Genomic DNA, 27021 nt, shown 5'->3' on the forward strand with positions numbered 1-27021 from the left:
GGTTGGAGACTTCATCTTGTTCTCCTTTAAGTTTCTTACAATATGCAGCACAATCCCTTATGCATCAGATCATAGGCTCTGGGGTCAAAGTTATCCAGTTCCACTACACAGCCCCTTCCTGATACTTGACGAGAGCATAGGGAAAGCACAGACTAACTGTGGTCTTGTGTCATCCCTACTGCAGCTGTGATAACTAATCTGAAAGAATGGCTAGAAAGAGTCATTAAATTACCAAATATTCAGCAATTCCTGATTGGAAGTAAGCAACAAATACTGCTTTCATTCAATTAACTGTGATTCTTCTAAGTTGATATGTGTTTTGCTTTAGAAGGTCACCTCGGAAACAGTCTGATACAGCAGTACTTAAAATAATTTTACTTCACAGAATTTCAGGCTTAAAAACAGATTCTAATGAGTAAGGAAAAAAATATTTTACAGGCCCCAACACAATAATGTGTAGGAATTTCAGTTTCAAAACCATATGGTTATATGGTCACATGGTCAACCAAGTTTAGGGTAGGGCGGCCTAGAAATGACTGATGGAAAGAAGCAGGGCTGCAAAGCTGGGAAGTGAAAAAGGATGTTTTCAGAGTTAAGAGAACGAATGCCCAGCAGGACACTCAGTGTGGAAAAGCCTGCGTCACAGAAAGTTTTCAGCTCAGTTTGTGAGAGTCGTATAAGTTGGTCAGTAAAAGTTTGGATAGGGGCACCTGGGTGGTTCAGTCGGTTAAGTGTCTGCTTCAGCTCAGGTCATGATCTCAGGGTCCTGGGGCCCCATGTCACGCTCCCTGCTTGGCGGGAAAGCTGCTTCTCCCTCTGCCCTTCCTTCTGCGTGTGCTTTCACTCTCTCTCGCTCTCTCTCAAATAAATAAATAAAATCTTAAAAAAAAAATAAAAGTTTGGGGGGCGCCTGGGTGGCACAGCGGTTAAGCGTCTGCCTTCGGCTCAGGGCGTGATCCCGGCGTTATGGGATCGAGCCCCACATCAGGCACCTCCTCTAGGAGCCTGCTTCTTCCTCTCCCACTCCCCCTGCTTGTGTTCCCTCTCTCACTGGCTGTCTCTATCTCTGTCAAATAAATAAGTAAAATCTTTAAAAAAAAAAAAAAAAAGAAAATATTTAGCCCAGATAAATGAAGTATTCATTAAAATAACTCCAGAGAGGTACATGAAAAGTGACAAGAACCTCAATCCAACTAAAGCAGAGACATTTGTACCTAATTTCTGAGAAGAAATAACATGTTAAGTTTGGAAATTCACATTTTTAATTAGTCTGTTGACTTTCTGAAAATACAAATATGAAAATGCAGAAAATAAAATTGACATATGACTACATGTTCTTTACAAATATGGAAGGTTCATTTTTGCAGTTACTTTCTATCACTCTACCTCCCTTTCTGTACTAACCCTAACTGGTTCCAGACTTTTTTCCTTTTTTCCATTCACTTATAGGATACCTGTTTTTAAATTGAGTAAATATAATATATTAGTTGATTTTTAAATGCTACTTTATATTTGCTTTTATTTCATTTTAAATATAGGACATTTACCTGAGGCATTATATGTAAATCAAAACTTATTTTAAATGCAAGTGGGTAACTACCTGTAATCCTATGATGAATTCCTTTATAAAGCAAATATTTACACTTTATTTTATCTTTTGTATAAATATCGAGTTTGCTTAAAGCAAGATTTGCCTGGATTAAAGGTTAGTTCATTGGGAATACTTTCATACTTTGAAATTTAGCATCTATTGCTTTATAAAAGTAAAAGTGGCTTTAACTTCAGATTGAGATAAATAAAATATACCAGATCAATTCCTCCTCTGATTTACTGTGATTCCCTTGGGAAGTCGTTTTAGCTTACATGTGTCTTAATTTTTAGCTATGGAATAAGGGTAAGACCAGTCCTTCTTTACGTAAGACATTTTTATAAAGTACTTGTGTAAAATACAGAAAAATTATTAAACTTAGGTGTAAAACATTTTAGGATGATGATGGTGATGATGATGATGATAGTGCTTTATTGATAGTATATTGTATTTTTCAGAGTATTCTCTTATGCACCACTCTCTCCAGTGTTTTTACTGCCTCTCTGAAATAGTCATAACACCCCCGTTTTATAGATAATTTGACTTTTGGAAAGTCACATAGTCAAAAGTCAATTTAAAAAAAAACAATGTATTCAGCATCTATTATGTGTGATAACACGCTAAAACTGTTGGAGGAACCTGTAAATATTATGCAGGAACACTGGTATATCTACTGACATATAGGAATAAATAAGTAGTTATTACAAAAATTCACAGAATAAAAGTCCACATATTACTGTATTCCACTGTGTACCATAGGAGAAGAAAATGAATATTATTTTAAACACCTACTTATGCCAGGTTCTTACCCTTCTTTAAGCTTCCCAATATTATAAGAGAAGTGGGATTGATTTTATTGTATAGATGAGGAGAGGCCAAATATAATGGAAAGGCTCAGATTTTTCCCTCCTACTTTTTCCTCTCCTGTGTCTTTTTTTTTTTTTTAAGATTTTATTTATTTATTAGAGAGAGACAGAGATAGGGAGAGAGAGCACGAGCAGGAAGGAGAGAGGGAGAAGCAGGCTCTCCCCCAAGCAGGGAGCCAGACATGGGGCCCAATCCCAGGACCATGGAATCATGACCTGAACTGAGGGCAGACACTTAACCAACTGAGCCACCCAGGTGCCCCTCCTCTGTGTCTTCTTTACCACTCACAGAACACTTCTTTTCTGACACTGGCTTTTCCTCATGACAACAAGCAAGTCTCCACGACAGCCCTGGCCCCTAACCCCCCACATCTCCAGATGCCCCTGGCAAGCCCAGGCTGTTACCCGGACTTCTGACCCACCAGATACCAATTGGAGGTTCCAACAACTGCCTCCAACTCAGGACACCAGTTGGATTCTGGCTATCCATCAGAGGTCCCCACATCGCCCTCCTTGGGTTTATTTAATTTGCTCACAGAATTCAGAGAAATGTTTTACTTACTGAATTACCAGTTTATTATACAAGAATCTAACTCAGGAACAGCCAGATGGGAGAGATACACGGGGCCAGGTATGGGGAAAGGAGTGTAGAGCTTTCCGGTTCTAGCCAGGTATAGGCCACTGTCCCTGCATCTTCACCTGTTCCCCTATCTGGAAACTTTTCGAACCTTGCCTTTTTGGATTTTTATGGAGGCTTTATTACATAGGCATGATTGATTAAATCACTGGCCTTAGGGATTGATTCAACCTCCAGCCCTCTCCCCTCCCCAGAGGTCAGGGATTGGGACTGAAAAATCCAACCCCCTAATCACAGAGTTAGTTCCCAGGGCAACTAGCTCCCAGCCTTAGGTAATGTCCAAAAGCTGCCTCATTAATATAACAATGTGTCACTCTCAACCTTTAGTAAATTCCAAGGATTTTGGGAGCCATGAGCCAAGAATCATGGACTAAGACCAAATATATATGAGAAATACACTTTGATCATCTGAATAACCACATATATATTTTTCCTCTAAATCACAGTATTGCACCAACACTCAGAAAATAAAAGTAATTTGTTACAGTTCACCTAGCTGGTAAGTGCCAGAGCCTATATTCAAACTTAGATCTTTCTGATTCTAAAACCCATGATTTAGCAAGCACACCAGTCTGAACTTCCTGGATTTACGTTTGCAGTTTAATAAAGGAAATGAAGACTCTCTTGAGCATACGTTAAGCATAGTTTTAGAATTGACTTTTTTGTTTCATAGGAAAAAATAATGAATGAGGAATATCTTTACATCCTGGTCATCTGGTCCACAGAACATAAGAGCCCAAGAGGATCTGAAAGACCACCTAAGCCACTGCTGTTATTCTTCTCATTTCATAGAATAACATGGTGCCTCTAGTTGTTAAAACTCTGTCCTATATCTCAAGTCATTCACTTATCCATCCATTCAGAGAATATCTGTGAGGGCCTACTGTGTGCTAGGTACTAGCTCTGTAGTAATAAACAAGACAGACAGCATCACTGTTCTCATGGCACAACCTGATGGAGAGAGTAGACATTGATCAGTAAGCACACACATAAATGTATATACTGACACACAAATGCATTTTTATATAGTAAGCTAAGTGCTCTACAAGAGAACTTTTTAAATAAAGATTGATTGATTTCAGAGAGAGAGCATGAGTGGGAGAGGAAGGGGGAGAGGGAGAGAATCTCGAGTAGACTCTGCACTGAGCACAGAGCCCACCGCAGGGCTTGATCTTACAACCATGAAATCATGACCTGAGCCAAAACCAAGATTCAGAGTCTCGATGGACTGCACCACCCAGGTGTCCCTCTAAAACAGAACTTTTTAAAAAATAATTTGAACTGGACATGGAGATAAGGAAGGCTTCCTTAAGGACTACAAGCTTGAGATGAAACCTCCAAGAATTGAGGGAATAGTGATGAAAAGAGCATTTTAAGCAGAGAGAATAGCTCTGTGTTCAGACAACCAAAGGAATGCTAGCGAGTTAGCACAGAATGTGAGAGAAAGGGACTGTTGTTTGGTGAGACAAGAGGAAGACAGGCAAGGGCTGATGATGCTAAGCCTGGCGGGCCATTTAGAGCTTCTTTCTCTTAAGAGCAGTGGAAAGCCCCTTCAGACTTCTGTTTGCTTTTGTTTATTTGTTTGCTTGAGGTTGGGGTGTGCGAATAACTTAATATTCAAAAATGGAACATTGAAGCATCACTCTAGCTCTGCAGTATGATAAATGGATTCAAGTTAGTAGGTACAAGAAAAGTTGTAACTTGCTGATGGTTTGACTATGAAAGAGAAAGGTGCCCAAGCTTTTAGTTGTCCATTGGAAGGTCGGTGCTGCCATTCACTGGACTAGCGAACTAGCTAGCTAAAGACTCAGTTTGTAACCAAAAGAATATTAGAGGTATTTATGTATTTATTAAAAAATATAGTAAGCCCAGGGGCGCCTGGGTGGCTCAGTCGGTTGAGCGTCCAACTCTTGATTTCGGCTCAGGTCATGATTTCAGGGTCATGAGATTGAGCCTTGGGTCGGGCTGGTTAAGATTCTCTCTCTGCCTCTCCCTCTGTCCCTCCTCAGCCCCACTCTCGTGCATGTGTGCATGCGAACGCACACACTCACTCTCTCTAAAAAATATGTGTATATAAATATATAGTAAGCCCATTACATGTTAGTATAAGTAGCATATTTTTATGAAAATTAATGACCTTCTTTGCCCGAAAAATTAGTGAGAACGTGCCACTGTTTGCACAAATCACTTTAATGCCTGGCTTAATGGATGACACCTCAGACTCACTGCTGCTCCCCTTCCAACCTGCGGTGAGGTGTTGTTCTGGTTGAGGCATGTGAAGAAAATCCAACCTCACACAGAGAAGCAGTTGGAAAAGGAAGGAGTATTTTATTTTATTTTTTTTTAAAGATTTTATTTATTTATTTGACAGACAGAGACAGCCAGCGAGAGAGGGAACACAAGCAGGGGGAGTGGGAGAGGAAGAAGCAGGCTCCTAGCAGAGGAGCCTGATGTGGGGCTCAATTCTAGAACTCTGGGATCACGCCCTGAGCCAAAGGCAGACGCTCAACAACTGCGCCACCCAGGCACCCCCAAGGAAGGAGTATTTTAATAGCCTTTTAATTTCAGATCATTGTGGATATTGTTTGATACAATATTAAAACACAAAGAGTGGTTGTTTCTCAAAAGTTAATTATAATGTGTAATCTGAAAATATATCAGTGATTTTTTTTTTTGTTCTATTCAATCTGCTGTTCTATCTTGAACTCTGAATGAATCACTTACACATCATGATTTAGTAAATCATACATTGGTCATGTAAGGACACGATCCATAGCAGGGGGAGATAGATTCATCAAGTTGTCTGGGTAACTGCAGTGCCTAGTTTGTTTCTAGTTGCTAATTAATCCAGATGTCAGTTACAGGTACCAAGTGTCCATTCCACATCAGGGTAGAGTGTGACTGCCAGAGAGCATCACTGCCTATGAGCTCGAGAGGTGCTCCAGTAAGAGCAGAGACAAATCCTATTAACGTAGAGGCTGTTTATTCCCAGGTGTTAGTACCACAGAGGCTAGAGTTTCACAGAAGTCTTAAAAAAACTCTGCCCTTTTTGTGTATGTGTCTTGTCCTTCTGCAGTATGGCGTGCTGGATGCACACTGGGGGGAAATAGCCTCATTTCCGCACCTTGTAAGATTTCTGTGAGGCTAGGAAATAATACATGTCATGTGTCAAAAGAGTGCTTGGTAAATAAAAGTACTCAGTATTACTGTTCTTGAAAAAACAAACAGCATTAGTAATAACATTGGTATCATTCTCTGTGGGCTCTTATGGTTCATTTGCCACAGTGTTCCTCTCGCTTTCCTATTGCTTGGTGTTTACGAGTAGTTTCGATGCAGAATACTGCCAAAGGACTGCGCACACAGCTAATCATATCTCCCGTTGATAAGGTACCCCCAGACGGGTCACTATTGAGGACACAAGGCGCGGCTGAAGCAATATGGGTGGGCCGTGCAGGGCGAGGACAACAGAAGGGAAGGCGTCAACTGTGCCGCGACTTCCATATTTTGAATGTCGTTGTTGAACTTGTTCTCAGCCAAAACCCAAGTTGTTATCAGAATGGAAGGAACAGGTTCAAGGTACCTCCAGCGGATGCTCCAGAATCCACAGCAAGGGCTTTGTGTGATTGTTCCTGGGGGCACAGCCAGAGGATAGAATATTCTCGTATTTTTAATGTTTTTTAAAACTCCAGCAATCCAAAGGTCATAATTTGTTGTAACGATGCTATAATTAAGTTGTGGTAAATGATAGTATTTGAAGATTTTATAACCAGAATTGATTCATAAAATGAACACAGTCCCAGCAGTTTATGTTAGCATAATTAAATGGAAATGTAATTCTAACTGAGTTTGCTTATTAAATTGAAAATTACTGGGTTATGAGCACTCTTACAATTCTGTCAAAATTGGTGTAAGTCTAGAATTACATGAAATATCCATTAAAATAAAGCATATTTAAGGCTCTGTTGCTGATGGCGAGTACATTTCTTAAAGCACGTGCAGACTGATCATGTGAGAGCACGTGCTTTTTGTTAGGTTCACGCTAACTCCTTTTCTCTTTCCTCTGCAGCCATTGGTTTAGCCCTGGCACTAGGACAGAGCATGGCCAGGTAAGGAACATTCTAATCCAAAAGGAAGTTTCTTAGTCTCTTTCAAATATGTAACTATCTCCCTTCAACGTAGTAGATCAGCTCTATGGGAAAAGACATAAATCCCAGCTTATCCAAAAAGGAGTTGCTGGTGCCAGTGCTAATGCACTGACCAAATGAATCATCCTCAGTACCCATCAGAATGCTCCCTTACCGCCACCTTCCCCCGTCACGAATGTCACCTCCACGGAAAGGCTCTGGGGTTCACTTGTTTACAGGACTTCACCGTGTGTATTTGTTTTTCACAAAGTTAAGGTATCAAGATAGTACATATGCTGAAAAATTGATTTGTATTAAACATAAGGTCAGCCAGCAAGAGCATATTTTTATTTTTGAAGTTTAGAAGGTGGTAATAGTTTCTGACAAGTTTACATTATATTTTTCCATGAGTTTTTTTATTGCTTACTAGTATACATGGCAGCACAATGATTAGTCACCTAAATAAGAACTTGACATTCGTTTCGGTGAACTTTACATATAAAATAAGTACTTTCTTTCTTTTTCCCTTGTATGTGTTAGTTTTCTCTCCACAGCGTGCTATGGCAATTTAGGGCTTACGTTTTTGAAAGTTTTAAAGCATATGCATTTTAGACTTGGCATCCTTGTTGATTTTTTTTCATTATGAATTATGAAAGCTATTTTTTAAGTGGGTCAAAAATATGATATATAAGAAATACCTTTAAATACATGAGAATGAAAAACCTCACATCCACAGGGATCATTTTCTGTGAAAGGTAGGTAGATAGGTAGGGAAAGAGGAGGGTGTACCTGGTAATGGTAATTAGTAACATTAATATATTTGTGATGTTATATTTCTTAAGCTGAGCCACAGTTGGTTGTCTATACCATAGTTCCTTTTACTTATAAAAGGAAGGTGCTAAATACTTCATTATAAACTATACTGATTTCTTAACACACATGAGCCTAGTTAAAGAAAAATACCATGTAAATTCAGCTTTAATGGTATTTTGTAAACTTGTCCTTTTCCATAAGAGTGATTGTCCCCTTTAAAGATACTTCTCACATTAATAATAAAACATGGACCACTATTTCTAAAGATTTGGAAGTTAACCAGACGAAGTCATATCTGTGATGTGTTTATCTTATTACTCAGAATATAAAAAAGGGTTTTTGCTTTCCCAAATGGTTCATGTCTCTCTGTGTATAATGCTTACAAGATGATTCTACTTCTGGGTAATAAGTCATATCAGGATATAGATTATCCCAAGATATGACTTTTTAAAACTCCTTTTCTACCCTTTAGAAATACTAAAGTAATGTTATAAAGTTGTCTTTCATATCACAGTATAACTGGTTGCCTCCAGCCAAGCTTTTTTTTCCTGCTGTTAAAAATCAACCAATGCTAATACAATGAAGAGGAAAGTAGACCAAGTCTTTTTTAATTTTCAAAATCTTTTTGACCCATTTTTTAATCTGCCTTATGTTTAAACTTTGATACATCATTTCAGATTTCTGTCTTGAATGTAGGTTATTAATTAAAGAGTACGGCTGATTCTCGTTAGCTGCAGTGGCTATGTTCTGTAAAGTCAATGTGAACACTAAAGCAGCAAATACCAAAACACTGCTCCAGGGGAAATATGAGGTTAGATTCCTGAGAGGTCACAACATTCTCATTTACTGATCAATACGTATTCTTGTTTGATGTGTGTTTATGTTTAACGATACCTTACTGAATATATAGGTATCATTGATTCTTAATACCTGAAGGAAGCTTGTTTAATGCACATATTTTCTCTGTAAGGTCCCTGACAGCCTTGCACTTAGGAACACTTGGCAGCACTTCAGGTCTATATTTGGGGGCCATTTTAAATGATAAAATCAAAAACAAGATCACAAAAATGCATGAAACAGAGCTCTAACCAGACTGCAAAAAAAGATACTTGTTTACACTATGAGAGCTGAAACACGAAGCAAAGGATCGACTTGTCAGGCCTCAGCTGAGAGCGTGCAGGACAGCTGACCCAAATTTTTACCACTCTGCACATGTCTGTGAAGGACTGCAAATGTGCCGGAAGTATTGATCTTGGAATTACAAATAAATTTTAGCAAAAAAACAAATTTGCAAATATGGAATCCATGAATACTGAGGAATGACTCTACCTAGCTGTACATATTCAAACCACAGAGACCACTTATACATTTTGAGGGATAAAAATGTCTTAATTCCATTCAGATCTAACTCTAGCACAGTAAACATTGCTAAATAAACCTCAGTGCGAGTGATGAAATGCAAAACCATGAAGAAATATACAATCCTTCACTATGTTGTTGAATGAATGACTGTTAGCATGCATGATCACCTTTTATTTTTCCCATACCAACTTAGCAACATAAAGAAAGGATAACATTACTGCCACTTTTTTTTGAAAGCCCACTCCTTTCTGCTTCTCCTGTCTTAAAATTCCTCTTTCTGTTCTTTAGTGCTAAATCCCATGCCCATTGACACCATGCGTACTTCTCCCTCTTTTATTACACATTCAGTAAATAACTATTACCCATCAACCATTATCTATCAGATACTCTCTGTCTTTACCAAAGAAGGTATTTAGAAAAACAACGTAGCTTTTCCCCTGTGGTGGTTATAATCTGGGACAGGAAAGCAATAATGACACAGTATGTTGTGAAATGTTTGAGAAAACCACAGAGAGGGTAGTTATAAAGGCCTCAGAAGAGAAATAAAGTCGATTCAGAAATGGAAGGAAGGAGAGAGAAACAGCTATATGAACCATCATTGTTTGGGGGGGGTTTTTTTGGTCTTACTTAATTCTGATTTTTCCTCTTTGAACATCTAACGATTTGACATTTTGACTGAATTCACAAGTATCTTAAGCAGTCCTAGACCACAGTTTCGATATTACTTAGTTCTTCCTTTAAGGTGAGGACGCTGAGGACCCACGTGTGAGGAGACTTCTGTAAACATTTGAGAAATTACTGAGAAGTGGCTGCTAACAGAAGTACTCCTGAGCGAATGCCTCTGAATATCGGGTGGGAAAGAGAAGATTGCTGTGGAAGAATTCTTCTCTTGGCTTCTTCTCTTGTGTTAGGGATTTGAAACTTTTAATAATCTTGCAGAAATATTATGAAGAGCCCCAGAAATTCTCAGCTCCCTTTCCGATAGTAAGAACCGTCATCCACAAGGAACACTTCTCTTCCTGGTTTAATTCCGTAGTTTTAAAACTGTGAACCTTTTGTAAACCTCCCATTCTACTAGGTTTTGTGTGTATGAATTTTAATATAATTCTTATATGAGTCATTTTTTAATATACATCTGCAGGTCACTAATCAGGGAATTGTGTCTCCGTCTGGCCTAAGTCCAGCAATCTGAAAGTTGGAAGGTAAGAAGCACTTCGCACCATATTCCGAAGTTCTGTTATTAACCAGAGTTGACGTGGTTGAGTCAGAATCTTGAAAATTGACCTCACTTGTGACACTGATAGTAGTCCAGGGAAACAGAGATTATCAGTAAGAAGAGTGAGAAATTTCTCAAAACCTGATGAGCTCCTCTTGCTTATTAGAACCGAGCTCAAGGATCCCTGTGTCTTTGACCATGAACTCATGACCTGACCCAGCCCCCTACCCTACCCCACCCCACCCTGCTGTCCTTTTTCTTGTTCTTTGGGGCATAGGAGAAAGGCATCGAGAATCTTTCAAATACAAATACATGTTTTCTATTCTAATAACATTCTGAATTAATTTATTTCTTCTTTGCCCCTTAAAAGATCTAGCCCCACATATTAATTTATTGGATTCATGACCCATAGATCTGATTTTATGTTTTTTATCTTGGTTTGATTTTAAATTTGCAAAGGTACACCTAGGTTTGTAGTTTTATTGATAAAGTGAGAAAATTTGTGATGGCTTTTTAATATAGAGGCACTATATGAAATACTTCCGATATTTGTCTCCTTTTATATACAAAGCCCATCAAAACTATAAATTTGAGGAAGAAAAGAAATTCTCCTATGAATCTCATAGAAGGAGCTCTAACATCGGAATTTAGAGAAGGTGCTATCTCATTTAAGTTGATCCAAGTGGTGACCTCTCTGAGAACTGTCCAGACCTAGTAGGTACAGCCTAATATTTATTTTGGTCATTATAGTTGCATTTTCAAAACTAAACTATAAAATTCTTTTTTTTATTTTTTATTTTAATTTTTTTTATATAAAGTTCGATGATTCATTAGTTGCATATAACACCCAGTGCACCATGCAATATGTGCCCTCCTTACTACCCATAAAATTCTTTTCTTATTTTAGAACGTTGTGTTTAGGATTTTGAGTTCTTTGCTGTAACTGTTTCAACACAAACCACAGAAGGAGAGTTCACGTATCTGTCTTTTATCTTAAAATTAGAAAAGTTAGTTAACCACTACGATTAATTTCAAGTGAACGTAGAGATTTTATCGTCTCACCTCTGGCTATCTGTGTCACAAATGTTGGTTTGTATATATGTTTTTAAAAGGCACTACACTTAGAAATGCCAAAGTAATTAATTATTTTTATTTTCAGAAACAATTTCATTTTCATGGTACGAAGTGTTTCTAAATTGAAACACTTTCAGGTTAATGGACTTAAGATAAATGGTTGCCATTTTCTATATGTTGTAATAAGGAGATAGAGCTTCAGCTACCTATCAGATTACTAGATCTCACTCCCTACTTCTTTATCACATTTATTCAATCATTCATTCATTCAACAAATAGTTATTGAGCACTAAAACTGTACCAGACACTGTGCTGGACCATGGAGATGCGAGCAGAATGAATAACTGAAGCAAAGGGCCAAAGGTGAGCGAGAATGTGGTTCACACCTGAAACTGAAAGGTTCAGTATGGTAGGGTTATGTGATTTAGAAAAAAGGAGGTTAGTGACCGTTACCACAGGGGAGGTGGGTAGAAGGATGGGTGAAACAGGCGCAGAGGAGTACGAGTGCACGTTATCACAATGAGCGCTGAGTAATGTGTCGAATTGTCAAATCACCATATTGTACACCTGAAACTGATAGAACCTGTATGTTAACTATACTGGAATTAAAATTTAAAAAAAGAAGAAGAAGAAGTAGGAAGGTTAGGTTGGGGTAGGATGAAGCATAATAACTTAGGAGTTTAGAAATGTAATCAGATTATGAAGGGCCATGAAAGCCTTGTACAAGATTTGGGGTTTATCTGCAGAAACTGATGTAACCAGATCTAATTTTATAATTACGGCTGCAGGGTGGAGAAAAGGTAGGAGTGAGTCTGGAGGCAGGGAGGCCATTGCAAGTAAGAGAAAATGATGGTCTGGACTGGGATGGTGCTAGTAGGGAAGGAAAGAAGTAGATATTTAAGAGACATTTAAGATATACTTACTTAGTTAAGACAGTCCTGAAAGAATAAATAAATGATCTAACTACATTCTTGATGATCTGATTAAGTTCTTTCCTCTCAAAGATGGCCAGATGTCACTAATAATTGATTCCAAATAATGTCATTAAATAGTTTAAAGCAGTTTTTTATCAAAAGGTGTTGATACTGGTGAGACAATACCCACTGACACCCAGGCTCATTAATTATAATCATAATGGCAGCATTTGAACCATTTTGCTCAGCACTTCTTATGTTTCGGTCATAGTGCTAAGCATTTTACATGGTTTATCTTGTTTAACACTCATGGCAACCCTATCAGTAGATAATATTATCTCCATTTTAAAGATGGACATGGGGGTAAGTACTTTACCTAAGACTACCCAGTTTGTAAATGGCAAATCTGTTATTAAAACCTAGTAACTTGGGGCGCCTGGGTGGCTCAGTCATTAACCGTCTGCCTTCGGCTCAGGGCATGATCCCAGGGTCCTGGGATTGAGCCCCGCATTGGGCTCCTCCACTGGGAGCCTGCTTCTTCCTCTCCCACTACCCCTGCTTGTGTTCCTTCTCTCGCTGGCTGTCTCTCTCTCTGTCAAATAAAAAATAAATAAAATCTTTAATAAATAAATAAATAAAATGTTAAAAAAATAAAAAAATAAAACCTAGTAACTTGTTAGTTACTGGCACTGCTGGGATTAGAACCTAGATCTATCCTGCATTATTACTTTTAAGATTTCCATTTTTGTTAGGGTTAATTTCTAGCATGCTGTGCAACTTCTTTTTGGCCCAGTCTTGTGTATAATTATATTTCTGCATAAATAAGATAAGCTACAGTTTGAGCAAACGCATAGTAAAGAGTACTGACTACTCGGGGGGTTTTTCTTTCCAATTAGTTAGGGTAAAGCAAGTGTGAAAGGAAGTGGATGGTGAGGCATTTTTGAGGAGGCAGTCAAATGTATATACATACTTTCTAATTATATATTTCCAAGCCAGTAATTTCTTTGAAAACGAATGTTTTAAGTGTGTTTCTTTACCATGTTAGGCCAGTAGATACAGAGAAAATATTAGATCTTTTATGTCAGCGTTAAATGACAAAGTTTCCAAAAATTCACAGCTGAATGCAGTGGTAGAAGCCATTGGCAAGAGAGGTTATGTTACTTTAACCAAGACTACTCCAGAGAACTAGGATAATGACTGAGTTCTAGAACCTCCAGCTCTGGGCTGTATTTTAACCGACTATAAAAGAGGTTTCACTGTCAGGGAAGCGTCGGATTGCCAGCCCTCGCTAACAAGTTTTGTTACAAGAGTGTCAATGGCATCTCCAGTGAGAGTAGTGGTCTTCGTTGTGAGAGAAACCGGTTAGGGGGAAGAAAAAGTTAACGCGAGTGCACAAATGGTGTCCCTTTGCGTGAGAGGAACACTCCTCTACTTACAAAATAATATAATGAAAATGTTTTTGTTTCTACAACTTTGTCTTAACGCTTTGTATAGCATCAGCTTCTGAGAGAGAACCGAGCTGAAAGAGGACACAAGAAGAACTGTTCTGTGAAAACAGCCAGCAGGTAAGCCATTCGAAACCACTGTGACTTCCGCTCATTACGTCATGTGCCTTTTTTCCTCATAACAGTATGAACGGATGAGTTCTAGCTGAGTCGCCTTTGAAGTGGCCTTCTAAAGAGCCAGTGTGAAATATTTCAACCATTGTTTATTAGATTCTATTTCAGGATTGCTAGTAATGAATAGAGAAATATCATTTTATTTCTGTTTTTAAGAAGGTGGTGAAAAATAAAGAATGAATTTTTAAAAGAAAAAATTTCTGTTTCTCATAACTATTGAATATAAGGTCGGGATTTAGAATAATCATTTTAGTTTTTCATTTAAAAAAGTGGAATTAGTCTTTTTCTAAACTTACATGTTACTTAGACCTTATGAGAGAGTAACATGTATATTCTAATAATATATAAATGAGTCTATAGAAAATATACTCTTCTTAAGAAGTGCTTCTGGGTTCTTATTCATTTTATATTTCTGAGTCAGTGTTATTTCTTTTTCCTTTAACAGAAAGAATTTCTCTCAGTCGGTTGTTTTAGATGTATGTTTTCAAATTTTGCATGTGGTGTTTCTGAAGACTTAATTTTTATTTAGATGAAAATGGCCATCAGAATATTGATCAGAACTACCACCCTGAGATTTACACTTACTCAAATTTTTAACAAGATAGCTGACCTCAGATAAATTGCATCCCGTGGTTTCCCAATGGTAGGGTGCTAGCCGCTGTGTTTAACTTTCCCAAGCAAGCAATAGAGCTTTAAAGTATAATGTTATACAAAGTAACCTCAACTGAGAACCCACTCGATCTCTGAAGAAGTGAATGTAAATCCTATCTAAGCATGCCTGCTTAATTTAGACAGTCAAAAACTGTCAAACATATAATGAGTTGACCATCAGGAATAGTCAACATAAAACCAATGTATTTATCCCTAAGAATGTTAGCTCCTAAAATTATAACAATAATATGTATAAAATTATACAGTTTATAAATAACTATGGATGAAATATTTATAGAAACAAGATGAGCAGGCAACAGCTCACTATTGAAATTAATCCAGCAAAATGGAAAAAAATGTAATTATTAGGAATGAGAAATATGATTGTAAAAGAGATAATTAGTGAAATGGAGATATGGCCAAAGAAATAGATTAGAATGTAGCATAGAAATACAAGGAGATGGGAAAATGAGACAGTGGTTAAGAGATACAGAAAAAAGTCTAAGATATATTTAATCAGAGTCTTTGATGAAGAATATAGAGGGGCTTAAAACACACACACACACACACACACACACACACACACACACGATATTTAACGAGATATTGGCTAAGAATTCCCAAAGCTAGTGAAAGGCATAAATCCATTGGTACACATACAGAAAGCATAATGAATACAAGTAGAATAAATAAAAAGAAATCAAGGAGCACCTGGGTGGCTCAGTTGGTTAAGCATCTGCCTTCGGCTCAGGTCATGATCCCAGTGTCCTGGGATCAAGCCCCTGCATTGGGCTCCCTGCTCAGCGGAGAGTGTGCTTCTCCCTCTTCCTCTGCCTCTCCCCACCACTCGTGCTCTCTCTCTCAGATAAATAAAATCTTAAAAAAAAAAAAAGAAAGAAAGAAAGAAATCCACACTTGGTATGTATAGTGTAGTACTCCAGAAACAAGAGAAGATCTTAAAAGAATCCAGAAAGAAAGGACAGATTGTCTGCTATACGTCAGATGTCTCTGTAGCAGCAAGGAAACCAGAACACAGTGGACTCATCTTCAGAGTTCAAAGTGAACATACACTGACAACCTAGAACTGTGTACCTAGAAAAACATCTTTCCTGTATGAAAGTGAAGTAGACACATTTTCAGATTTTCGCAAACTAAGAACATTTACTACCAACAGACCGTTGGCTAGAAGAATTATTAAAGAAGGTGTTTCCAAAAATGATTTCCCAAGAAAAGTCTGAGATTCAAAATGAATGCAGAGCCAATAAACTGATAATGATGTAGGTAAATGTAAACAACCATTGTTTATATAAAGTGATAACGATGTGTGATTCATAGGCCTTTTCAAAAGACAATCCAAAATAGTGGACAGCAATGGCATGTTAAATTGTCAGGAAGCAGATGAGTCGTGTAGCTACATGGGCATGGGCCAGGGCCAGGGAGGAACTGCAGGGAAGGGTTCCCAAGGGGCATAAAGAAGCTCTTGGGGTGATGGGTATCTTCATTATCTTGAGTGTGATGATGGTTTCACAGGCATATACCTATGTGAAAACTTATCCAGTTGTACACTTTAACTGTGCATTTTTCTCATGTCAACTACACCTCAATAAAGATCTTTTAAAGAATTTTGGGGGCGCCTGGGTGACACAGTCGGTTAAGTGTCTGCCTTCAGCTCCGGTCATGATCCCAGGGTCCTGGGAGCGAGCCCCAAGTCAGGCTCCCTGCTCACCAGGGAGTCTGCCTCTCTCTTTCTCTCTCTCTCTCTCTCTCTCTCTCTCCCCACCTCTGCCTCTTTCCCACCCTACTAGTTCCCCCCCCCAAAAAAATAAATTTAAAAATCTTCAAGTAAAAGCAAAGTCTTTATGTTGGCCTTCAAGGCCATTTGTGATCTGGCCCAGACCTTTTGCTTCCTCCCTGACATCTTCTCCCACTTGACTTCTTACTCACCCCCTCCTGGCCTCTGTCCCCAGCACACCAACCCCACTCATGTCTCGGGCCCCTTGCACATGCTGTTCCCTCTCCCTGCAACTGTCTTTATGGCTTGCTCCCCATTTCCTTCAAGTCTCTGCTCAATGTGAAAAAGTCTCAATCTCCACCAAACTCATCATACTCTGGTCTGTCTTCCTAAACAGGGACAGTGTCTCTAAGCTTCATGAGAGCAGGGTCTTTGCTTTCCTCCCTGGTGTATCCCCAATACAAAAAACAATGCTCGATGCATGGGCAGTAAATATTCATTACATAAAATATTTGTAGAATGCATTTAAAATTGATTCTACAGTAGTAAAGTGCTCTGATCGAGTCCTTGTGGGGGCCTCTACAGTAGAGTGCCTGACTCTAGTCCCCATTTCACCCCTTACAAGCTGGGTGATCCTGAGCATAATACTTAACTTCTCTGTCCTTCAGTTTACTTACCTGTGAAATAGGGAAAATAGTACCTACTTCATAACACTGTTGTAAGGAATAGATGAGTTAGTGCCTATAAAGCATTTAAAATGGAAGAGCTCAAATATTAGCTCTTATTTCAAGTATGGTCTTGTTATTTCCACCTGTGTGTTTTCTAAGCACTTGTTCAATTTTATTTTTTTATCTTATTTTTCTTATACCTAGTTTGGAAAGTCAAATCATTCCATAAGACTCATGACAAAGTACAGCAGGCCCCAGCCCTGTCGTTCCCTATTCTCCAATTTCATCCTCCAGAGGAAACCACTTTCATCCCTTTTAGTCATTTCTTCTAGTATCAACCCAAATCACATGTTTATATTACTATTTCTTGAAGTTCTTAGTTTGGTGTAACCTACTGACCTCCTGCTGTGCATCCTACACACACACACACACCCCATGTCTGCATTTCTCTCTTTCTAGTAGCTATATCATAATCGTCAGACCAAATCAGTATTCATTGTTTGCATTAATGTGATTATGTATGTAAATATTATTCATAGATGTATCACTTTCCTGTTGTCATGGAGATAACTGTCTTGTTTTTCATTTGCTTTGTTTTCTGTGTGCCTCACCCCACTTCCTCAACCACCTCTATGCAGAAGTGTAGTTCCTCTCAATTCTTTTTCTGGATGGCCTCGCTCTTGGAGCTGTCCGTTTCTCAGATCCATTCTCAACTGTTTGCTCTCTGGACCTGCTGAACAGCTGATGTCCTGTGATCTCTCTTCATTATCATCCTGGCGATGTCCTTCATCTCTCCTACTTGGGATTTCCTGTTCCCTGGACCCCACGCCATTATTTTTCCTGAGAAAGAGAACAGTCGTGGTTAAATTTGTGGCACTTTGCATGTCTGAAAATCTGTTTATTCTAGTCTTACATTGATTGATTCAGCTGGGAATGGAATTCTGTTGGGAGCCATCTTGCCTCAGGATTTTGAAGGCATTGCTCCTGCGCCTGGAGTTCTCTGTGGTTTCCATTTCCCCTGCTCTCTTAGGATTTGGATGTTGGAGTGCCCTCAAGTGATCCTCCAATTTTTCTTAACGTCTCTTTTATATATTGTTGTCTTCAAAGATTTCTGGGCAGTTTTATCAATGTGATGTCCCAAACCTTTTATCGATTAAAAAAACTTCTCTTACACTTTTCATTTCCAAGAGCTCATCTTGTTCTTTGAACATTCCTTTCAGATATCCTCTGTATCTTGTTCTGTGGATGCAGTTTATTTTCTTGTGTCTCTAAGGGTAACATTTGTGTGAGGCACAGGGAAATTTGTGAAGGTGAAATAAGCACAAGGAGAGAAAGACTTCCTTGAGTTTAATTTTTGTTACAATCTTTATTAAGTGCAAGACAAAAAATTCTTCACCTTCCTTATTTATATGTATTTTTCTGTGTTGCTGTCTTGAAAGCCATTTTCTTTCTAGTATTTTCAATATCATCTTGACTTTTCTTACCCCTCTTGGATGAGTGACTGCACTTCCCTTTCTCAACTTGTGGGAAATATAAAGCTTAGAGAAGAGAACTATAATGCATTAAATCAATACATTTGGGGATCATTTACTCCCAAAACATAGCAGGCAGGTAAGAAAAAGACAAATGCACCCGTGGTCTGCCCTTAATGACTCAAAGCTGGGACTCTGAAGCACGTGACAACTGCATGCTCTTGAGGTAAGCGTTGGTCCCCTGTGCCCTGTGCAGTTATGGCTTCAGCCTGTGGAGGGTAGTACCTCTCACCCTCAGCTCCGAGGCGGACTTTTCATGACCTCTGTAGCCGGGTCTCAAGATCTTATTTATGGAGGCCACGAACTATAATGCAGTTGAGTAGTTTTCTAGATACCCAGTTAATGTCATTTCTCCTTTTTGCCAAACCCACTTTCATGTTCATCTGCGCTCTTTAAATTGTTGATGGGTGCAAAGGAATTGTGTCTTTTCCAACTCTGAGACTGTTTCGTGTCCAGCAGTGCCACAGAGGTGACAACCTATGAAAGCCTCTTCTAAACAAATGACCTCCTTTGATCATTTCAGTCCGCACCCTCGGGACGCTCTACGTCATCAGCAACGGACTGTTTTTCGAGGGCTCCTGTGCTTCTGCCCCTGGAAAGGGCAGGTGTTCCTTAGGGTTTCTTAACTGGCCTCTCACTCCTCACACCACGTCATCCCGAACTACAGGTGCCAACAACAGTGCTCGGGGTAACACGCCATTCCATCGTTATCCAGAGAGTTATTAATGAAATATAAATGCATTTTATTTGTTCATATGTTATCGTAAACATAATCAGCACTTTCCTTCTCAGACGTGATACTTAACGGGTCCTGTAATCAAACTTTTGACTGATTCTTAACACAGATATAATGTAAACTAATATAAACAAACTCTAATTATAAACCGAAGTATAATGTCATCTCATTGATTCAGACGATCTTAGTCGTATACAGCTTCCTTTTAGTTTGTTGCTTCATTTTTATTCCCTGGGGGGAGCCCTGTCCCACAGCAGGTGTGTCAGATACTGCGTGGCGTGAAAAGCTTTCATCAAAACGTTATCCTCCTGTATTCATTTGGCGTGTTCGCCCAGGATTCTGCGTCGCAGTGCTTGAAGTTGCGTGTTTCCCGTCTCGCATTCGTCCACGTTGCTTGTAATCTTACTGAGTATTCCCATCTCATTCTTCCATTTCATTAGTCTGTGAGGTTCTGTTTTCTGGTCATCCTTCCATTTCTTCAGAATTCTCCATCCATTTTCCTACTATGGCGTTTTGTCTTAGGTTTACTGTGTGTTATTTCTCATCTAATATTGAATGAGTGTCTCCTTCTATACCTTAAAACCTTTGAGGGGCGCCTGGGTGGCACAGCGGTTAAGCGTCTGCCTTCGGCTCAGGGCGTGATCCCAGCGTTCTGGGATCGAGCCCCACATCAGGCTTCTCCGCTAGGAGCCTGCTTCTTCCTCTCCCACTCCCCCGGCTTGTGTTCCCTCTCTCGCTGGCTGTCTCTATCTCTGTCAAATAAATAAATAAAATATTTAAAAAAGAAAAAAAAACCTTTGAAAACATAAATAAAAACTTGGGAAACACAAAATTCTTTCAAGAAATAAATGCATGAAAGCATACACAATTGTAATTTTTAAAAACCACTGCATATTACCTATGGCTGTCAATATTTAATCGTTAACAGGCATAGTTTTTGAGTGCTCATGGCATGCACTAGACTGTTAGCCAAAGTGAAACAGACACACACACATTCACACTCACACACTCAGCTAAACCTTGAGGCGGTGCATGTTAAGTGTTTTATAGAAACAGTAGTGACATCTAGATTTATTTCTTCAACCCATATCTTCCTCTTAAATTCCAGAAATGATATCCAAACCTCCCATTTTTTATTTCAGTAGTCAAATATAATTTTATATTTCTCAAAGTTAGGAAGTTCTTTTCGTTTGCCTTCACCTCATTTAAAACTCCAATTAAATAATTTCATGTTTTTTCTTGTGTCATAACGTTTGGTTAGTACCAGGAAGTTCAGTATAGCTTCCCAAGTAGTGAGTCAGTAAAACATGCAGTGACTGATGCCTGATTCTAAGTGATGCACCATTCTTGAAAATGTCTTGCTTTTTTAAATACCTCTTTATGTTTATTATTACTCTTCACTACTCTAAGAATCCATACAAAAAGATTGATAGTTCGAAAAAGTTAGCAGCAATTTTGTTGAATTATCTAGATCATGTCATGCCTTTCCTTTTAGATCTGGTTGTGGTTGTTGTTGTTGTTGTTTTAATCTGCTGTACTTCTTTACTTACATGACTTTTGTCATTTACTCTTGGGAGCACAAAGGCTAACTCATCCAACTGTCTGATATATAATTCGAAATCAAGTGAAAACACTTTTATTGTTGATATTATTCAATTCTATTTAATATTTTAAAATGTCTTTTAGGGGCACCTAGGTGGCTCAGTTGGTTAAGTGTCTGCCTTCAGCTCAGGTCATGATCTCAGGGTCCTGGGATCGAGCCCCACATCGGGCTCCCTGCTCAGCAGGGAGCCTGCTTCTCCCCCTCCTCCCCGTTCATGTTCTCTCTATCTCTGTCTCTCTTTCTCTCTCAAATAAATAAATAAAATCAATTAAAAAAAAAGATAAGAGAATACAAATTTTAAAAAATGATAATAATAAATAAAATGTCTTAAAAATATGTGTTAATTCACTTTTACTTAGTTCTTAGTAGCATTATATTTTTCATTTGCGTAGTGTCAAACAATTTGATAATCCCTGGATACTGTGTGTTCTCTTTCTTATGTTAGCAATTAATAGCAAGGGGGAAGAAATCGACATTTTTTTTCTTTTTTCTTTTTTTTTTTTTTTTTGCTGTCTTCTTGCCTGATTAGTAGTAAAGAGTCTCCTAAAATGAAAAAAATGACAGTAGATTTCATCAGAGAATCAAAACAAATCCCATCACATTCACACACACACACACACACACACACACACACACATATTCATGTCAACCTTTCTTCCATCAGGTTAGAAGAACATTTCTATTTACTTTAATACAGAGCATACTCATTTTTATATGATGATACAGATCACTGTGTTGTGTTGCACTGTAACCAATAGAATTATAGCTGTTCTTTATTTGATCTTCTGAAGATCCAAAGATGTTCAAGGATTGAGTTTGCTTAGTCTTCCCCATAGCGTCATCTGTTATTGGAGAAGGAGATCTAATTTGCAACAGATACAAAACTATTTGTCATTTTGCAGGTTTGCCAAAAATAAATGAAACTATTAATTACTACAGTTTTGAGCAGCTGTTAATAAATTGGGACAGGATAACTGTTCATTAGAGTACTGGTTAATGACATGGACTGTATCTGTTCAGTGTTGCTTTTCACAGAAATGTATCAACAAGATTAAACCTATTAACAAAAGTAAGTGATACTTTATGTTAATTTTTAAGATGAGAAGTTACCTACCCTATGTTAACAAATTTAGGATTTCAAAACAAATCCTCCTTTGTCATATTAAACCAGTGATTCCACACCATATTTTAAAGCAACTTATATCACTTAACATTTTTATGTTTTATGTACTTTATGTTTATATGTCCAAAATAATGGCTTAAAACTGCTTTTAAATACTAATTTTAAAAGCAAAATGTCTAGTGTGTTATTGTTTTTCCATTCTAAGCCTAAAATTAGCATTAAATTTCATTGTTTTAAAAAAGTTTACCCAATCCTCCAGATAGAAGTCTTTTAGATTTTTTAATTCATACATATGCATGAATGAACACATAGAATATATTTACATATTCCCTTTAATAAGAATGTATACATGTATATTTGTTTAATTGGAATATATTTAATTGCACATGTGTTCTAATTTAAGAATTTTTTGAATAGCTTCCAGGTATGGTTATTTATAGTAGCATAATTGGAAATATACCACATATACAACATAAAATGTTTTTAAGAAGTTGATCTATTTTATACTATATGACCAAATAATTATATTTTAAAAAGGCACTATTCTCAAATTGCCAGTTCTCATGCCTCCTGTCCCTTTGGCATCTAGAAATTCTGACCTTCCTTGCCAAAATGTTAAACTAATGATGATAGAGAGTTTTTTAAAATTGTGACTGTACTAAATAAAATTACTTATCAGCCAATTAGAATTTTGAGAGATTGCTTTTCAGGGTAATATGAGCAACCCACACAGACCAAAAAAACGGGGATTTGCCATTTGGAAATATGTAGTGTATCCAGTGTGTGGTAAATTAAATAAGCAGTGAAGTGCTTCCTGGTGAAATATGCATGACGATATCCCCTCTTTCTTGAAATCTGGTAGATCAATTAGATATTTTCGTATGACTTAAAGTATGCACAGCCTCTCACCTCTAGGACAGCGGTGGAATTTGGCCAGGGTCACTAATAATGGAAAATAGCGCGTGAACACCTTTCCAGTAAATTTGTCTTGTGGAGTCCATTTCCTTCAGACAGGTGTCTGTTTCACAGTTGGCACTCTCCAAATTGGTCCTGTGATTAAATGGACATGGACACAAAACTAACCTTTAACTCCCAGAGATAGTTCCCATAAGTAATGATGGAGGTCCACCTGCAGGCCCATACATTAACAACAGCTGTATCCCCACTGCTGCCCAGTTATAACTTCATTACAGGTATGTCTGAGGATCTGCTCGTCCAATGCATGTATGTGCCAGAACACCCCCCAAAACAACAAGCGTTCCTAACTTATTAGTAAAAGAATTGCTGTAAAAGTTAATATTTTAAACCAACAATACAATAAGCCACAGCAACTACTTGATCATTTGTACCATGTAGCCTGGAGAATAAACCTCATTAATTCATCTGCCACACTGACAACACTTTGAGTTTAAAAATACTATTTTGTGTCTATAGAAAAGAAAGTATACCAGCTCTTGAATTTTGACATATGTAACTGCTCATGATATAACAGGGATCGTCCTGCAGCCTAAAACAGTTACTGCATATATAAATAGCTGTTCTCTAAGTATAAATTATTTAATAACTTATAAAAGTATTCAAATATTAAACACTTAACTATCACTTGGAGTTGATTTTAATTACCTTTCACTTAGGAGGCAATTTAAAAATAAATCTAAAAATCACAAAATAATGTCTCATAGAGTTAGAGCTATGTTTTTAAAAGAATCCACTTCTTTATAATCCGTATTTTTACCCCCCTCACCCTTTTTCTTCAGAAATATTTTTCATCACTCTGTAGTGATTTGTTTGTATACCAAGATATTGTTGGGAATTTACTTTGTTTATTTCATATACTTCTGATCAATTCCAACTCATGCCCAATTATATTACACTAAATTAACATAATTCAACAGATGTTGATATTTAAATGTTTTCTGGCATTCAAATCTTGGACAGCTGTCTTTGAGCTTGGGGAAAAGGCAAACATTTAGAGTTAAATGCTGAACATATGCTTAAATTACTAATTAGAAAGATGGGATAAAAACTATGCATTATCCTTTCTAAGGACAATAAACCTCAGATAGGGATTTCTGTAATCTTTTTACATCAAGTTACAGTCCAGGGGTGTACTCAGACTAAAAGACATCAGACTTCATGGATAACTTAATTTAATTTCGAGTTTGATCACTTAAAAATTATGGAGAGCATCACTAAGATTTGAAAACCTAGAATGACTTCATACTGTCGGTTTTAAGAGTTGAAAAGATGCTTTTCACTTACAATGTCAGGATGGTAAAAGCAGTTTTTAACAATATTTTATTATGGAAAATCTATCATATGCAGAAATACGGAGAAAAATATAAACTCAGTGTGTCTCTCTGCTGGCTTAGGTAATTATGTGTATGGCCAGCCTGGTTTCATCTATATTCCTACTCACCCCTTCCTCCAACCCCAAAGCCCATCTATTATATTACTTCAACTGAAATGTATGTTTCTCTAAAAACTAGTAGCCTCTTCTAAAGAAAAAGAAGTCACAGTACCATTATCACATCTATTAAAAGAGCAGTAATTTCTTAATATGTATTAATATATACTGTTGATATTCCCATTTCTCCAATTATTTTGTAATGTTTTATCTTATACATTGTTTGGATTTGGATGCAAATAAGTTCTATCTCTTATAATCAGTTGATATACAACTCTTTAGAAAAGTTCCCTTTGCTTTATAAATATGCCCTCCCCCATCCTTTGTTTTTCCTTGAAAGTTTTTGATTGCAGAAATCAGGTTGTTGGTTCTACAACGTTTGTCACCTCTGAGGAGTGTTGCTGATTTTATCCACACTGTGTCATCGCACATATTCCTCTTGTCCCTCGTCTTTCCCGTAATTGGTATTTAAATCTAGAGAATTGATTAGATTCAGGTTGTTTTGTTTGTTTTGTTTTGCTTTGTTTGGGCCAAGACTGTTTCAGAGATGGTATCTTTTATTTCTCTCATTTCCATGTCTCTTTCTGTGATTGATTAGCCATAATGATCCCAGATTCATTCATTAAGAGTTACAGAATGGTGATATGTTAATTCTGTCATTTCACTTTTGCTTGGTGGTCGGATTACTTCTGTTAAAAATTTCCCCCACTTCAACTACTTGATGACTTCAAGGCACAGATCATGTAGGAAATGCAAGATAAATACTTGATCTCTTCCCTTGGTTATCAGTTTTCAGAATTAATTGGTTCCTTACATTTTCCAAAGGTGACCAGTGAAACTTGTTTCTATTTTGTTTTTAACTCATTTATTTTAAACATATTTGATGTGTTTCATTAGTTATTATCCTAATTGATGTTAAAATTGGCCCATCTTTGGGCAATGGAGGATTATTTATATTGGTTCCTGAGTCTGTTTCCTTTCTACTGGTCTTTGTTTTCTTCCTTGCCATCTGGTATGTTTACATTTTCAAGGCTACCTTGGACCTTTTCTGGCCTAGACCAAGAATCAGCCATTTCTTTAAGAAGGCAAATAGTTTCGGAAACTACAATCTGGATGTTAGAGACATCGTTATTTCTAACCCTTTTTAATGAAATGAGTTAGAATTTTTTTTTAACATAACGGCTCATATTAATAATCTTGACTCAAATTCAAGACTTCAGTATTTTTGTACTCTCCATCATTGATTATAATCTTTTTGTCAACATTGAAAATACTCTCAATGACACCCATAATAATTACAGTTGACCTTGGAACAATATGGGAAGGTTAGGGGCATCCAACCTACCTTCTTTGGTAACTTTTCGCTCCCCAAAAACCTACTACTAGCCTGCTGTTGACCAGAAGCCTTACCGATAACATAAACAGTCGATGAACGCATACTTTGTGTGTTACATGTATTACATACTGTACTGTGCTTTTACAAGCACGTAAGCTAGAGAAACAGATGTTTTTAAGAAAATCATAAGGAAGAGGCACCTGGGTGACCCAGTTGGTTGAGCGTCCCGACTCTTTGTTCATCTCAGGGTCATGATCTCAGGGGTATTGAGATCGAGCCCCGGGTGCGGCTCCGTGCGCAGTGCAGAGTCTGCTTGACATTCTTTCCTCCTCCTTTTCCCTCCCCTTCTGCCCATGCTCTCTCTCTCTCACTAAAATTAAATAAATAAGTAAAACCTTTTTAAAAAATCAAAAGGATGAAAAAATACACCGATAGTAGTGTACTGTACTTATTGGGACAATTCCTTGTGTAAGTGGACCCATACAGTTCAAACCCATGTTAGGGATCAGCTGTATTCCTTTTATCTAACCAGTCGTACACACAGCAGTCCCAGAATCTCCGTATCGTCATGACCGTCAAATAATTTATAAGAACAGTTTAAAATTTTTCCGTTTCCTATTTGTTTTATAAATCCTATATATTTCTCAAGGAATATGTAGTCAGTTCCTCTGTTTTAAAGTCACTTGAGGGGCACCTGGGAGGCTTAGTCAGTTAAGCACCTACCTTTGGCTCAGGTCATGATCTCAGGGTCCTGGAATGGAACCTGCTCAGCGGGGAGTCTGCTTCTCTCTCTCTCTCTCTCTCTGCCCCTCCCCACCGCTTTCTCTCTCTCTCAAATAAATAAATAAAATCATTTTAAAAATAAAGTCACTTGAAATAGTTTCTACTTATAGATATACCCATGTATAATTAGGTTCTTTAGTTTCATTTTAATATTCAGAGACTTCTCTTTAAAAATTTATTTAATTTTGTTATATAATGACATAAAAATCATTACAGGTTCCATAATCACATCTCCAC

General features: G+C 37.7%; 1 protein-coding gene across 3 annotated transcripts in view; it reads left to right on the forward strand.

The window, feature by feature from the left end:
- GPATCH2 (G-patch domain containing 2) overlaps positions 1 to 27021 on the forward strand; it is a 193446-nt gene that overhangs the window by 113158 nt on the left and 53267 nt on the right. For all 3 annotated transcript variants that reach the window (XM_008685669.2, XM_008685668.2, XM_008685667.2), the window contains 2 exons: positions 7158 to 7197; positions 14089 to 14159. In XM_008685669.2, the coding sequence (XP_008683891.1) occupies positions 7158 to 7197; positions 14089 to 14159 (111 nt within the window). The remainder of the gene's footprint in view (positions 1 to 7157; positions 7198 to 14088; positions 14160 to 27021) is intronic.

This window comes from Ursus maritimus, unplaced genomic scaffold (assembly GCF_017311325.1).
Source record: "Ursus maritimus isolate PB19 unplaced genomic scaffold, ASM1731132v1 scaffold_2, whole genome shotgun sequence".
Lineage (NCBI taxonomy): Eukaryota > Metazoa > Chordata > Mammalia > Carnivora > Ursidae > Ursus > Ursus maritimus.